At 34.7% G+C, this 18,046-nt stretch overlaps 1 protein-coding gene across 1 annotated transcript; it reads left to right on the forward strand.

The window, feature by feature from the left end:
* The first annotated feature begins 882 nt into the window (after window positions 1-882).
* Window positions 883-14,313, forward strand: LOC140151667 (speedy protein A-like). Its single transcript, XM_072174002.1, is given in 7 exon segments — window positions 883-922; window positions 3,873-3,931; window positions 4,727-4,812; window positions 10,844-11,015; window positions 12,183-12,227; window positions 12,230-12,503; window positions 13,166-14,313. Coding segments are annotated over 7 exon segments (741 nt in total). The 3' UTR covers window positions 13,231-14,313.
* The last annotated feature ends 3,733 nt before the right edge of the window (window positions 14,314-18,046 follow it).

Consider the following 18,046-nt stretch of genomic DNA (forward strand, 5'->3'; position numbering starts at 1 on the left):
AAAAATTACGGTACCAGGCGAACTTGACATTAGCGCTGATAACAAGTAAACCAGTATCAATCACATATAAATGCGCAACGGCATCGCATGGGCACCTGTGTGTTGCCATAACGCTTAGCATAGGTATACATGCACACGCACGCAAAAGTCATTGTAGCGCATAGTCGCATACACCATGTTCCAGAAGTCATTGTGAGTTATTAATGACCCTGCAATAAGTGTGCGGTCATGTAATCAATTTCTTTTGATTGGATCACAGGCTTTGCGTATATTTTAAATGAGGTTATGTCTGATTAATCAGGCTTTGTCTTTGAGTTTTGAGTGCATGGCGATCACACTCCTCCACACTCCTTAAAAGCTTATACATCCCATTTAAAGGTCCGTAACCCGATCGACAGCATCATCCCCGATTTTTTCATTGTTGATGAGGTTTTGGTATCACATAATAGATACTATTTTTCTCATTACTATCCTGAAATTTGACGCTCCAAGTCGATGTATTTCCGAGAAATCATGAATCACAGCGGTTTTACAGGTATACCAGTTTGTAAACAATGGTAAATACTTTGGAATTCTGGGAGGGAATTATGAACGAAATATCAGTCACCGCAAGATGGTGCGCCGTATATAGTTATGAAAACGGCAACGGTAAGCTTGGTGTGCTAAATAGCTCAATTGACTAGCGCGATTGGTTTTTACCCGAGAGGTACCCGGTTCAAAACCCGGTCTCGGAAGGGTTTTTTTCCTCCATTTTACCCAAACTTTTTTATATTCATTTGAAATGTACATATTGCAAGGGGAAATATATTTTGTTTCCTTTTTTTTCTGAAACGGTACGAAAAAAAACATTTTCCGTTCAATACGGGCCGGGCATTGTACAGCATGTCAGCATTCGTCCTTGCCTGCCCAGAACGCAATTCACGTATACCAAGGTATTGGATTGCAAATTTGGCTATTTATTCACATTTACGCTGAAAATGCTCTCGTTTTTCACAAAGCAGCATAAAGGAGGCGATATTTGATATTATTATGTAATTTTAAAGACAATCCATATCCAAAACCAATAGGGTTACCCCCCTTTAAGCATAATCACACTCCTCATTAGCGCAAATCTGGCTTGAAGTGTGGGAGGAACACGCTGCTGCAATTGTCAAAAAGTGGCTGAAGAGAACAAAAAATATGTCATTTTGCACCCTCCCCCAGGGCCTAGGGATTGATGCCCATGGTGGTGGGATAATATGAGTCCAGAAAGCATGAACAGTGCACACAAACTATTTATGCGGAAGGTGGGATTTTTGTTGTGTGACACAGCGAGTAGATGGAAATTGCACAATCAAACCAACCATGTTGTTTAGTGTCCCTGCCTGCATCCTTTTTTGGTGATTCTGATTTTTTTTTTCTTTTTTTTTTTCAGGCATAAAAGTTTTAACTTTTTACCCCTACCGTACAGTATATTATTTAATTGACTTTCAAATATTACTTTTCCGCTTGCCTAAAATATAATCTTTTCAAATCATATAAATTCTGGATTCAACATTGCTGCTTGCTTATATGGCTCAAAATAAGCTAAGGTGTCATAAAAGTGTAACACACAATTATTTTTCCAGCTCTTTTCTTTTGGTCTCCAACCAGGTTTAAATTATAGTATGCACATATATCGTTCATAATACACTAAAACAAAGATAAGTTATAGACCATTTACTTCACAAATTTAATTTTCTAGCCCTTGCGTACGTCAGGCCTCCAGAAAATTTTCTGCTGTCTGGGAACTTAATGACAAGTGCTGGAAATTTTCTGTGAAATAATTGAAATAGGCTTATGTGCGCGTAGCGGACATCACGAGCGCGAAGTCCTAACGGCCGGGGTCCAGGGCCCGCTTTAGGGCCCTGGAAGCTCTCAGGGTTTAGATGCTCTCTCGTGCAATCTGAGCCTTATTTTGGAACAGTTTTCTATCAAAATTTACATCCTTTTTCACAAAAAAAAACACAACTTAAAATTTCAAAGTATTAGCCTACTGTCAAAACTCACAAATTTCCAACAATGTTGTCATTTTTTTGTCGTAAGTCATAGTACATATATATATAGTATATGAAAATATAATCACATGTAGGGCTCAACCGATTGTTGGATGTCGGATGTCGGTAAAAAAATTCTATTTTATTTATTTTTTAACATTTTTTTAGAAGTATTCTGCAACTTTGAAGAACCACTGGACCTATTATGAAGGGCTAGGATTATTCACAGATAATTTGAAAAAAAAATGGAAAAAAATGACGAAAAAATTACAGTTTGTTATTCTTAATATGCACATATTATAAATGCATGGAAAACCAATGCATCTATAATATGTGATAGATGAAGAAATAAACATTAGTTAATGGTTTGCATATATACAGGATAACAAACTGTAATTTTTTTACCTTTTTTAAAATTAACTGTGAATGATCCTGAAATTTCATAATAGGTCCAGTGGTTCTCCAAGGTCGCCGAAAACTTTTGAACAAAAAAATTTTAAAAAAAAAAACCTTTTTTTTTTTTTTTTTTTTTTTTTTTTTTTTTTTTTTTTTGGCAATTTTTTTCTGTGACCTCTGTGACCTTTCTGGGAACGCCGTTCCCGCGTTCCCGCGGTTTTTGGAGGCCTGGCGTACGTTATATTTGACAGACACAATTTTGATGATTTTCGGCAATCAAATAAAAATTTATAAAGTATTACATAAGGTATTTTGTGGTTATTTAGGTGTAGGACCTACAGCAACTGATTGTGGAAAAAATGTGTCCAAATATTACAATAAGGAGGATAAATTGTTATAAATAAAATATGTGTGTCTGTCAAGCCATAACATACGCAAGATGTCTGTCAAATGTAACATACAGAATAATAATTTGGCAAAAACAGTAGTTCAAGATGGGAAATTGAATAAAGATCACATGCAGTTTATAAATCACATGTTTTAAAACAGTTTTATAAACTCTAAACTATCATCATAATGTGAACATCAAGTGATTTTTAATTTTTTAAACGTATTATGTATGTTACTTTTGACAGACACATACAAATCTTATGTATGTTACTTGCGTACAAATGTTTGACAGACAACACTTAACAATGGATTGTGTCATCAAAAAGCTTCTCCTCACAAAGTGATAGTGCCACAAAGCTAGGTGGAGCTAAATGCTATGTCATGTAGCATAATTAGCTGTATCACCCTAGTTTAGCAGGAATTACAGCACCGTCTTGGCGTATGTTACTATTTGACAGACATTTCAAGAAAAATTTTAAAATTGTTATATGTTCAAAAAAAGATGGCAGCCACTTACAAATTGATTATAATATGGAGAAATGAAGTTATTTACAATAGATTTACCCTTTAGTTTATGCTTCAAGTCTTTGTTTATAAAAAACTGAGGGACTTCAAAATCAATCAAAAGTTTGACAGACAATAGTAACATACATAAAGGCAAACTTTTAAATCCTTTTTTGATCTGTTAACTTATAATTCATAATGCCTCTTTCTGTTTTTTTTTGATTGGTTTACTGCACCATTTTGGGAAACAGGTCACATGAATTTCTATAAGGATCCATAAAAAAATTAAAAGCTGTTGAAAAAAAGGCGTCTCTTGGCATGTTACAAATAAAAGTGTAAAAATAGGCATTTTTACAGCTATTTTTTATTTTTTTATTATTTAGAGTGAAAGGATTTTACTTAAATTGTGTATGCTATGTCTTTACTACCTAAACTTGCCACTAAACTAGCAAATATTCCATTTCTATAATTATTATTTTTTTTAAAAGATGTCAAAATATATGGCTATAATATGACACCTTAGCATATTTTGAGCCATATACAAGTGTCTTTTTACAAACCTTATAGATGATGATGTGATACAAGATTTCCTATGGACGGACAGCTGTGCCAGAGTTGCAGATAAGGTAAACCATCAGTTATTATTTTTATATACGGTACCTTTGGAATTTCTTGAGGGGTTCAAAATGGTTATTGAAATTCTTGTCTTCTTTCAATTAAAGAGGTGTGGTCCAATTTTTCATGTTCTGTTTTCTATCTCAGATCAGGGAAGTGCAAACCAGATTGAGGTCTACCATTAAAACAACAAATTGGATGATATCCTTGTCAAAAGACCTATAATCTAACTCAGCAACTCAAATTGATTGATGATGAACTTTGAAATCAAACAAGTTGAAAATATGTAAACGATAACATTCATTCACTTCAACTTGGTGTGAACATAAGTTTCATTTTAATACACAGATCACTAAAAAAAAACACCCCTTTGTTTAATAAAACAATTACCGTACCGTATTCATTCCAATAATGAATACGGTAACTCAAAATCTTTGCATCAATTCCAAACTGAAATTTAGCATAAAGCTACGGTATATCTCCGGGTTTTTTTCTTACTTTTTTTTAACTGACACAAATAAGGTATACATCAAAATGTACAGAGCATAATTGGGCTTCTTATTGCCTTTTCAGTTTTAAAATTTGACACACAGATCTTCCAAAAAGGATTAGTTCACTTTTTGTATACGTGTGTGTGTGATGTTGTTTTGTTGTGATGATGCATAATTTAACATTACAAGATTTAAGATTTAATCTGGCAACTGAAATTCCTGTTTTAGTGCTATCTGCCATTTTTAATTTTCAAATGGTACATTTTAGTAAACTAACACATTTTTGTTCTCACTTATACCCATTAATTTATGCAGTTTTTGCTGGCCATGGTCTTCGCATATTTCAAGAGGGCAAAATATACTCCCAGACAATACACCAGACTGAATTTCTTTTTAGCATTGTAAGTGTGTTGAATTGTAAAATGTGTTTTTGATATAATTTTGATGATAATTGCTTTGATAAGGTCTTTTAGGCTAGCTTAGATGACAACAGTATATTCTTTAACTAGTATTAATATCGTATTTGTTTCATTAACCGCCCATGCCCCTATAAGCGCCACCCTGCAACATTTATATACTACACATGATCCTCAATCTTTATGTGTAAGGATCCAATTCCACAGTATCAAACATGTAATCATCTACCGATAGAACCATACTGTGGTGATTTTTAGACATACATGTACAGTTATGTAAATAATTTAAAAATAAGCGCCCCTGAAATGGAACAAATATGGCATAATATAATTTGATATAAATTATATAATAATTATAAAATATTGAAAATTGAGGTATCACAATGCCTCAATCATGATTCGTATTAGGCATCGTCGATGTTGGAAATAATTAATATCGATTTATTGGTCAATCAATATCGATATAAATCGCTAAATCGATTTTTCAAACTTCAATGAATAGCTATGAATGTATTTTACGCCAATGGTTCCGAATTTGGAACCCTCTATTCCTCATTTTTGCATTGTCAAACTTGTCCCAAAGACATATGTTTTAAGCTTATAAAATACCACTTTTCATATTTGTTTTCCCTTTCAAGTTTTCAACGATCTGCAAACTAGTATATTTCATTTGCAACACCATAAACTTAACTTCCTTTATCCTGAACTTTGTAAAATTTCCGGGAAAATTTCCTTAGAAATCGATGCAAGAAGCAAATCGGCCATGTTAATTGCGCACTCACAGGAAGTAGATAATGATCATGTGACCAGATCTTATTCTTCAGGAAATGCACGGGATCGTTAAAAACTGCTTGCAAATGTTGAAGACATTTATATGCTTATTTATGTGTGTAAAATATCAATTTTGATGGAGTTGTGACTTTAGAAAAATGAACAAATTTTGAAAACAAGTGCATTCTGGGAATTTTAATACACGTGAGAAACAAAATGGCCGCTGACAGGGGTGTCGAGAATTGAGGTATATTATTTTTTTTTGTTCCAAAAATAATTAAAACCATTTTAAATTAAACAAGGGGTACTACACCCTTGAAAAATTAGACTATTTTTGCACTTTTCTCAAAAACTAATAACACACTGGTAACAAAAGTTATGTATATTATTGGGGGCAAGGAATCCAATTACTAAACTGGAATTTCAGTGACCCAAGACAAGCGGTTCGATATTTATGATAAGAAATGAGGTACCGCTCGGATGTACCTCGTTTCCTATCATATATACTGAACTGCTTGTCTTGAGTCACTGAAATTTCAGTGTAGTAATTGGATTCCTTGCCCCAATAATATACATAACTTTTGTTACCAGTGTGTAGTTATTTTTTGAGAAAAATACAAAAATAGTCACAAATTTACCACAGGGGTGTAGTACCCCCTTAAAAAAATATTGAATTTGATGGGGCTTAAACTTTATAAAAATGACTTTCAAAAACAAATGGATTGTGGGGAAACAGGAAATGTGTGGATTATGGTAAGACAAAAATGGCGGCGTACACACAGAATTTCAATGATGAGAGAAAAATGCTTGATATAATCCTATCGTTTTTCATAGTTTTGCTCCTTATTTTTTTGAATGAAGAACGTTTTTAGAAAAATATATCACTTCTTATATAAAATATGAAGCAGGTAGGGAAAGTCGCCAGGAAAGTTATAATCTGGCTAGATTTTTCACGGTAATGTTGTGACAGGTAACAAATTTGAAGGCTTGACATGTAGTACTGGCCGATATATATACTCTTTTATCAATATATCGGCAACTCTGATATATCGATTTTGTTCAGAAAGTGATATCGCCGATATTGATATTATTGGATAGTCGATTTTTTGATTATTATCGACCCTTACCAAACACAACTGCCTAATAGACAGTTAATAGGCAGTTCATAGGCAGTCGAAGACAAATGACTGCCTAATCAAACTATCAACAAGAAGTTGCTGGAAAATTAGGCAGTTGAAGGCCTGTGACTTAGGCAGTCAAAAGAGCTTGACAGATATGAAGGTCTATAATAGGCAGTCACTATATGAAGCTCTAATACTTTGATTTTTTATCTAATCAAAATGAAGCTCTAATACTTATGATTTTTTCATCATCAAAATGAAGCTCTATAAATGAAGCTCTAATAGGCAGTCAGACCTAATAGACAGTCAGAAGCTAATTTGCATAAGTCATGACCCGGTCACATGATCACCAACTGCCATTTCAAATTTGCTGTTGGATTCAACAAGCTGTTCTTTAGATGGTGGTGTTTTAATGGTCTCTTCACACAAATCATTCATTCTTTATGGGGAATTTTATACTACAGATGATTATACAATGTTGATGCACAGGTAAATTAAAGGTTTGCAGGGTTGCATTGCAAGCAGTATAAATGTTGTAAGCTTATCAACTGCATGTACAGATAATGTGTGCACAGGTTGCTGAATTTTGCAGTATGCACTTGCATGTATCCAAAATTAGTTTTCTGTGATAACCTTGCTTTCTAGCAACTGCAAATTGGATTCATATCATTGGCAATAACTGATACGTCTTAAAGGTTGGGGATCGGAGGTATAGTGGTACAATCCCGGGGTACAATATCATGCCGCAAAGCATAGCATGTGGTGTACTGATGGGCCCGGGTTGGCACCTATACTGAAACTTAATTGTTAAAAATTGTCAGGGCCCTGGATTTTAGTTTTGCATTTTACTTTGTGTTATCATGTCATTATATGGTGTACAATTTATGCTTGGAACTCAAAATCATTTAGTGTTTAATCAGGAACAGGGCTGTCAACTCTCACACCTATACACGATTACTCGTAGCACAGTCTAAACGAGGAGACAGAAAAGCATAGTGTGTGCAAAGTGTATTAAACTGTGCACAATTTACATACAAAACGAGGAGTTTTCACAGGAATGTGAGGAGGTGTGTGAGGACTTAGCACAAATACAATTATGGATCTCCTCGAATTGAAGGAAATGCCGGAAAAAGACGTCCTAACCCTTGAGTTCTCCACTTTGAGAAGCTCCTTAGAAATTACTGCTTTTTGGGTCGTAGGCCTACCTCCTCAAATTCCTGTGTTTGTAAACACTCAACTCCTGGTTTCGCACGCGGTGCACACATGCATTGGCCGTGAGTCTCACGCATTGGGTCACTTTCTCACGGTCTCACGCCAGGGTAGTATAATCTCACTCCTAGGTACTAAATCTCACGCAAAACGCTGGAAAATGAGTAAAATCTCACGCATCATCAAAATAATTTGTTGCTCCTACCCCTAACCCCCCCCCCTGCTTTTCAGATTCTCGAACACCATGGCTCAAATAATGGGTCAAAATGAACAAAAATATGGTGAAAAGATGTCATGTTGACCAGAAAAAGACTGCAAATTGCTTTAAAATTGTTGGCTGCCTGCTGAGATTTGAGGCTTCATTGAAAGAAATTATGGCATGTCCATTGATTGTCAGCTGAGGGCATGCTACAATCAAACATTCCCCAATAATTAATAACCAAAAGGGAAAGTAAGTACTTCGATTCAGGAAAACATTAAGTTTCCACAGCAAATCGGGAGACATCCAGCGATCTTCCTGTAAAATCACAAGCTTCCGTTTTATTTGAGGCTGTTGACGATGGCAAGGAGTGTCTTTTTGGAATTGCAGGAGAACGTTTTAGGTCGATGGAGCCTTCAAGGAGAGCTGTTTTATAGTGCATTTGCAATAGAATGTAAGGAGAAATGGTCAACTAAGGAGAGCTAAAAATCACTCTTGTATATCGGATTTAAGGAGAGCAGCTAGAGTGATTGCTCTCACTCTCCTCAAAAGGCATGTCCCTGCAACTGCTTGGATTAGAGCTTCATCTGAGGCAGTCAACTGCCTAATTTAGAGCTTCATTTGACTGCCTTAATTAGAGCTTCATTAGAGACTGTTGACTGCCTAAATTAGAGCTTCATTTTAGGCAGTCAACTGCCTAAATTAGTGCTTCTTTTGAGGTTGACGACTGCCTAAATTAGAGCTTCATTTGAGGTGAACTGCCTAAATTAGAGCTGAAGGTGAAGGTCTAAGAACTGCCTATAGTGCTTCATTTTGCCCATTTTACAGGTCTAGGTACTGCCTATGTGCTTTCAGGTCTATATAGAGCTTCATATATCAACAGCTTCAAATGACTGCCTGTATTAACTGCTTAACAGACTGCCTAATAACTGCCTAATGAAGGCTTTCATTTCGGTAAGGGGATAGATCGACGGTCCTTAATTCGTATGTATCTACTATAATAGTTAAGATAATGACTTCTGTACATGCTGTCTGCTATACATCATGATCTACTGTAGAGAACACCAATGGGCTTTCTACTGTAGATTGCAGCTCAGTAGGCATATTATTTGGGTCATTCTATAAAGGTATTAAGGGGACTCGATCTTTTGTGCGTAATTATAGAGGGCCAGGGGATTCAATTTATCATTAAAAAAAATATTTGAAGAAGTCAGAAAGCCCTAGGAATAAAAACTGTAGTGTAATTCACGCCACACACAATTTCTTTATACGACAAAAATTACTTTTTGTAATCGATCAAAAAACAAACGTTTTATATCAATTTTAAATTTAGCCTGAATCAGTAAATATGGTACCTCTCCCTTTTTTTTTAGGTCAAGGCTAATTTTACCATTATGCAGCGAACCATTGTTAAAGCTATTTCACATACATGTACAAAACATTCTAGAGAAAGAACGAGGCCATATACTGTTGAAATTTCTTTTGTTGATTTCGAATGATAATGTCATGAAGTCGTAAATTTTAAGGTCAAATTCCTAAACCCAAAACAAAACATTCCGACGCAGATAATTCCCGACTTACGCAATTTCATCATCACATCAGTGTCTTTATTGTTTGTTTGAAACCTTTCCCAAACGTTTGTGCTATTTATGCATAAAACAGCTAATCTATCTTTACAAAACGTGTCGTATTTTAGTAAACAAAAGGCTAAAGATGGCATTATGAGATTTATCTTTTATTATTACACTTATCCGCTCAACTGCAACCGTGGATGAGTGGTAAAGCGCTAGACGCGTAATCGAAGGAAGTTTAGAATCGCTGGTTCGAGTCCCAACGAAGCCTGTGGAAACTTTTTTTCTTCAAAATTCATGATCGCATTCGAAATGAGTCACTTGTCGGTAAATCATGTATCGTATCCTTAATGTGAATTGTCTTTGTTTTTTACTTGAATGAGAAATTTTATGATGTTAGTGGTAATTTGCTTCCTAAACAGTTCATTTTGGAGGTCAAATAATTGATTTACCAACTTAATTTGAAAATGGGGTACAAATAACATGGACAATAATGTGAAGATAGATTTCCCCATATTTATTATTATGGTTTTACACATACTGTAATATTTTGTGTCTCCATATCTGATATGTGAAACCATTTTTATAAGGTGTCTTTCATGGTTACATTGTTTACCTCTCTTTGGGGATTCCAAAATATACTGTTCATTATTTAATGAAAGGATAAAAGAGCTCTTTGACTGAAATTGTAAGAAACACAAAAATTTATGATATTTTATTGCCATATTTGATATTTCGTACATTTTTGCTAATAAGGCAGTTTTTGGATATCACAGTTTATAATTTAATTATGATACCTCTGTAGTCTCTCTCAGCCTTTTAAAAAGGTTTGCAATTTACCATCCTGGTGGAACTAAATACATCTCACAATATGAACATTTGCAATGGCCATTAAGATCACTAATTGTTAGCTAATATTTAGGACCCCTTAAAATGTAATGTTCAACTTTGGCCACATTTGTAGACATGCTTATGTTCTCTATTGTAAATGATATGCTGTCTACTGTAGACAGCAAGTGATAGACAGTGTATGATACATTGTAGCTGACATCTGTGTTGTGTTCTACATGATTGTGTAGGGTTCAAAATACGTGTTTCTGTCTTTTTTCCTTTATTGATGAGACTTTGTTTTAAATCAATTATAGGTATCTGGCTAGTGACATGGAAGAAGATGAAGAAGAATACAAGTATGAGATTTTTCCTTGGGCACTTGGGAAGAACTGGCGAAACAAATACACAGGCTTCTTGAAAAAACGAGACAAACTTCTACGAACCATCAATTACAGGGCTGCTGTAAGCCGTATGTGCTGTGAAGAGGTAACAACAGATTTTGGATTAGTCCCAGTATATCTTTTCATGTTTATGTTTTATCTCTTTAAGATAAAACACAAAAGCTCTTGCCAATTTTTCCCAAAATGCAATTTGCATATTTGTTTTTGTTTTGAATTTTTTAGTCACAAAATATTTCTTTTATTGCATTTTTCATGACAATGAAACTGAAATCACTTTTTGTGACAATTAAACAAAAATCACTAAAACAGCTTGAGAGTATCTTTAAATAGGAATGTGATAAAAGGCAAATTTTGAAAGCTATATCATGCCTGAGCAAGGGTGAAAATAAGTGGGAGATAGGAAGCGTTTGGCCCCAGAATCTCTAAAATGGCCCCTGGTTCCATCTCAATTTTAGTTCACCATCATTTTCTTACAAAACTGACCCCCTGGATAGTGAACTAAATGTATCAAATTCAAAGCAACTAGTGTTTATTTAACTCATCCAGCACATCTTTAAATTATTTTTATTGGCCCTTCGGTGACAAGGCATTAGCCATAGAGGTGTCTTTAGGGTGTCCAAAATGATCACAAATACCTAAGTTATTCTACAAAATCAGGGTGTCCACTTCCTATTCACTCCATTATAAAAATCAGAATTTTAGGGTGTCCAAATGACACTTGGACACCTCACTTGCTTGGTGATTGGAAATGGGCACTGGTTCCTAGCTAAATTTGGTGAACCAGGTGCTATGTAAATGTAGCCCCTGGTCCATCACTCCTTATTTTCACCCCCCCCCCTGTGCCCTGTGCCTTTTTCTTTTTGCTGCCTTACATCCAGGCCTTATTAAGTATGCCTGGGCCAGGAGCTAAAATGAGCTCCTGGTCCCAAAGATTGCTCACGGTCCTATAGTTTGTAAAATATTGGATACACCAGGAGCCAAAACTAGGCAACCATGGGGTAAAAAATGCCTGGGTGCCTAGTTAATATAAGCCTTGCTTACATCATAAATCTAAATGACTGGGAGGTCTTCAGTAGAAAAGCAAGTGGTTCAGTTCAGTAGTAGGTTTATTAAGCTAGATGAAAAACATCAATATTTCCATTTGCACCAATATACACTGAGCAGTGAGCATCATAAAATCTGTCAGCAGAGCAGTGCATTTGCAAATTTACCTGTCTAATTAATGTGTGCACTTCAATAACTTTTTCTTTAGGTCATGTCTCTTTATCCTGACCACGTCGTCTGGCGGAGGGAACGCATAAGGAGCACCATGCTGGTGCCATCCGAAGTTATGATGACTTATCAGAAGACTTTATACCTATTGGACCAAATGGTAGCCCTGTGCATTGTGATCTGTGTGCCAAGACTGGCAGCTTTGCTTACTGTTTAGCATCACCTTGTGAGAGCCCTACCTGTGAGGATTGCATCTACCTGTCTTCATGTAGTGATGCATCAACAGACAGTGTTGTGGAATCGGATGAAATCTTTGAAAAGGGTGGCCAGTCTCTTCAACCTGGAAGATTTGACATGCATGGTATGATTGTGGGGTGGCAAAAGAAAAGTGGGCTATTAACATGCAGGAATAAAGTGTATATTACTAAAAAATTCTATGGGATAAAATAAAGACAAATTCTGATATCCTACTTCAGTCCAGTGCTGCTCTAGAAAAGCAAAACTTTTAATAAGTCATTGAGAAATTGTATCATTATTTTGTACCTAATACATAACACTGTAATTTTACCAGAACACATCATCACATGTATATATACCCTCACAATCCATTATTGAAAAATGGTTCATGTGATTACAGCCCATTATAATGTGTCAAGCATGTTTATACAGTCTATGCATAGCATACATGTATAATATTTCTGCTATACACACTCCACCTTGCAGTAAACATATTTGGGCAAACACCATTTGTGGTAATAAAATCATTAGTAATATATGGTGTTGCTGCATTATCTGCTGCTCAAACTGTTTTTTTTTTTCATATTCTTATGTAAAATTGAGCCCCTCAAATAAACAGTAACCTGCTCCCTCAATCTTCATAGTTGATGATGAGTTGAGGTCTTGTGTAATTAATTTGACTGATTTCTCCCTGCACAAAATAGTGGCAGCCAAAATGATCGTCATATCGAGTATGAATTTTTCATTGGACTAACTTGTGCATTTTGTTTATTTATGTAATTCCAGGTTTGAAATCTACTCTTCAGGCAGTTCCAGATGACTCCTACTTTTGGGCTGGTCGTGATGAATGAAGTTTTGCTGAGGTAGAGTCATTGTACATGTAGAGAGATTTGAAGGAGTTAATTTAACTGCTTTACATAAACGTGTGAATTAAAATTTGAATCCTAAATGCAATTCACTAAAGGTATATTGAAGCCATATTTTCTCCAATTATACTTGTTATTTCAAATTAATCAAGACAAGCGGCCTGGTTTGACCTGCTTCTTCCAATGTGTATCATCCCTCAAGAAAGTAAGAGATAGTGTGCAGCATACTCTGTCATTCTGTCTGTAGAATGGTAATATTAAATGTCAATTCCATTACAGTGTCCTCTATCCACGGATGCAAGTAGGCAAAAAATAATGTTTAAATTACCTTGAGAGTAAAGTTTGCACAAGGTAGTGGGAGATAAATTGAATCAGAGAGATTGGAGCCAAAAAGATGCGACTCCCTCCGCATCACACTCCACTGAGCAATATAAGTTTCACATCCAGAAAGAGAGGGGTAAAAATGCTTGGAGAATAAAATATAGGATTTTGTCTTTAATCTATCTAGTATCATGTCATAATGGAAGGGCTAGCCAATATTCTGAGTAGTAGATGCTGGTGGCCAGTCCATCCATGAGTGCATTATAACACAATGTTGAAAAGACAAAATCCTATCTTCTATTTTCATTCGTATTTATTGAACTGCATTATCACCTCAAATTATTATTAATTTGATTATTTTAAATTGAAAGACAACAATGTAACTCCCCATCAGCAAAAGTGAACCTTTAGCACCCTGCACATTGCATTTGAGTAGATCACACAACATGTCCCCTGAATTCAGTGCACTGCCCACACCAAAGTTTACTGCACAATGTGTGTGTATAAAATATAAAGTTTATCCTTGGTATATTTTGTAGGTTAGTCCTCTTCACCAATGGGCAGGACTCTCAATTGATTCTTGAAGAATGCCACAGTAGGTGAAGAAACTCTGCTATCTGGCAAACTGTACAAATTTTAACCAAAGTATTCTTTGTTTTAACCACTCTAATTGGCAAAGAAATGGCCAGCCAGACAATGGCAATTAGGTTCTTGTACACCTGAAATATGTTTAACAGCAACATGTACTGGAGAAGTATATAGTTTTGATCAATTTTATGATTAACATTCAATTGTATAAAAAAAGTACATACATTTGAAAGTTACTAGAAAATTAGAAGAAGCAAATTGATTTTATGTATTGCAGAAAGAAAATTGAGCAGGAATACTTTTAATTGCCTAGTAAACATTCTAACCTCTGCTCTGAACATTGTAAATAAAATCTATATATGTTATTCTTTTTTACTCTAAATTATCAAAACTATTATTATGATTATTATAGTGTATTGCATCTTTTAAAGTAAATACTTATCTTGTATATATTGACAAAGATTTAATGTATATCAAATATTAATTTATAACACATGTAAAGATCATTTTATCCGTTTACAATATTTATAGTATTTGATATAATATGATTCATGGATTTTAGAATGCATTTTACTTTGTACATATTGTAAATCAAAGATTTAATTATTTATTGTGTGTTAAAGGTGAACCTCATTGAAAATAAAGTTATATATCAATGGAAAGCTTATGATGTCAGGAAGCAGAAAAGAATATTTTTTATTTGCATAGCGTACCAGGCTAGACATAATCTCCATGCAAAGATTGGATTTTGGCACCCCCTAAATTACAAAACGAAATCGTTCAAATTGGGCGCTTTCGTTGATGACGTCAGCCCAGGGACACACAGTTACTTCCGGGTTTGATTGTAAACACAATGTCCGTGGTATTACTGTGGCATGCATCGGGCCAATGCACGCAATTCAGTCATTGTCAACTTACTTTACATGAAAAATATCTTCAATAAAATAAGAATAATATGAAGGAAATATCATGATCAAATTAAGAATGAAGTTCCTGAATAAAGTGTGTGGATTTAAAATGGGAAAAGTGCTGGCGGGGTGATTTGGGATAGGCCAAGCCATCCACGATATGCATAGGGAATATTACAGTAAAGCACGAAGAGCGAAGATTACCAAGAACCGGAATGAAAACAGATTACAAAAAATAACTGCTAGTGCTACCAGTTCAGATCGTCACACCAAGTTGAGACGAACTTATCACAATGAGAAAATGAAGGAATAGAATAAGGTACATGTACAGGATTTTTAATTATTTCTTAGCTTTACAACCCGGTCATGTATGATAGGCGAACTCGTATATAGATACATACGGGATGAGCTCAGTGACTGACTGAGTCTCACTACGCCGAGTGTTCAGTATCCGCGACTGTACTGTACTTGCAGACAAAATGACCAATTTGATATTCACATTCTGATATTTCCAACTTATTGCTACTTCATCAGCAAAATTTATTCCTGTAAATGTTCCAAATATAAGGGAACGATTGATCAAATTTGCTGAAACACCCCATGAAACACAGAGGACGAAGCCCGAAGCGAGTCGCTGTTTGTGCATATCCGTCCCTGCACTTCAACAGCAATTTACGCATCGTGTTCGGTAATCCATAAAACATGAATGTTTCACTTTTTCAGTACCGTTACACCGATTGTACTATCATTAAAGAATCATGACACAAGTGACAATATTTTAATTTTATTCAGATTTCAGAATTCCATCAAATAACGGTCTACTAAGCCTAAATTGTATTTATTTTATAATAAAGTATCTGCCCGAGTATCTGTTTCTTTCAATCGCGACTGTGTGGAAAGAATGTATTACCGCAATACGCTAAATAGGAAAACCTTTATATGGGCTGGATTTGATGAAATCGGCGGTTTTTTATTAATTTTTGGATTACTGCAAGACGATATTTTTTTAATCAGACATTTTACAATGAATCAAGAATATATAGGGAATGTCACAAACAAGTATTTAATTTGTTATTCGATCATGTTTATTCAGTCCATGACATCGGTAGCAGCAAGCATTTGCGCATGGGATTGATCCCAGCGCGAAATTCAAACTCAATTACCCAGTTATACGCAGCCAGTTATGACTTATTTTGTCAAAAATTTACGGAAAATTTATGTGTTGACAATAATTCTATTATTTCTAATATATATAGAAGGAACCAGCAACTTGAAGATTCCTCTAATTTCAAGCTTTATTGTGAAAATCAGACTTGCCGGGCAGCTTGCAAAGTACAGGAAGCAAGTCTTGTTTACATCGTTTCCGAGTAAGATCACGTGACTCATGAACCCTGAGCTTACGTCACGAGCATTCCCAAGGTCATAGACGATTGATTAGGGTGCTTTTGGGCGCCTTAAAAAGACCAAAAAATTCAATAATTTTTTAATTTTTCAGCTTTATTGGCCATCAAAAAAATCGGAAAAAATAATTTTTAATATCCTGACATCATAAGCTTTCCATTGATATATAACTTTTTTTTCAATGAGGTTCACCTTTAAGAATAAGACTTATATATGATCAACTCATATCAGCTAGACCATTTTTGTCAGGAGGTTGTGGAGAAATATTTGCTTGTATTGTAAAGAATGTAATTCTACATGTTAATTTATTACAAGAGTGATTATATTGATAGAAACACAAACTATTTAAAGGTTTCAGTATAGTAAACAACACAGTGACACTAAATATAAAGCTATCACCATCTACATCCAGATGCAAGGTAGCATAATTACAAGCACATGTAATTCTGAGTAAAGGGCATTTTGTGATTTTAGCATCCTCTTGTTAGGGTCAATAGATATCCACAAAAAAACTTATTTCAGTTGATTTGGACATTGAATTTACAAGCTGTCATTTAGCTATGCATAATTGCATATACCACAGTGCTCCGCATAGGCCACTCTATTTTTAAAAAAACCCAGAGTCTGCAAGAAGGATTAATTGCGCACAACCAATAGTCCTAGGTTTTTGGAGTACTAGTAAGTTAGTAGGATGAGACCGCAGATCACAAAGTGCCCCTTTATATCTATGTGTTCCACAGAAGTCGAACATAATGATTGTTATAGATTGCTTAGCGTATAATTTGCAAGGATTATTTGGTTTTTGCTAATGCACATGTTAATAAAGTTCCAACGTATGCTCACATAAAGTCACATCAGTCATTGAACTATGCCATTTTATCAATTATATGCAAATTATAAGCCAAACAAACTATAGGGCAGCTCATTAGGGTTAAGAATTCTAATGCATTTCACACTATATGAACATTTTTGATATCAAATATTAATTTATGGCACTTGTAATGATCATCATCTGTTTACAGAATTTGTAATGTTTGGTATATAATATGATTCATGGATTTTAAACTGTATTTTTACTTTGTAAATATTATAAATCAAAGATAAATCATTATTTATTGTCTATTGAATACAAATATGTTGAGGCCTGGTATATAACTAGAGTCATTGTTATTAATTTAATCTATATATTATACATATGTATTGAATATTGTACATCTGCAGGTTAATTTATTGTGACCAGGTTTGATTAATGATAGAAACAAAATTATTTACATGTTCAGGAAAAGCAAAATTTATTTTGGACAAAATCACCAGATGTATCAAAAGATTGAAAAGTTATCAACATCTACCTCAAGATGCAGGGTATCATTTTATATATAAATGCATGAAATTCTGATTAATTCATAAATGTGACATGATCAGGACCATGGGGCCAAAGGAGACATTTTTGAAAATTGAGTTACTATAATTATTACATTATACATGCAATACGTTATCGTTATCATTTACTGAAAACACCAAAGGTCTAGCATAATTGGTTCTAAAGTTATGAAGATATTTGTTGTTTATTTTCTTATGTATTT

This window comes from Amphiura filiformis, chromosome 5, assembly GCF_039555335.1.
Source record: "Amphiura filiformis chromosome 5, Afil_fr2py, whole genome shotgun sequence".
NCBI classification, from domain to species: Eukaryota; Metazoa; Echinodermata; class Ophiuroidea; order Amphilepidida; family Amphiuridae; genus Amphiura; species Amphiura filiformis.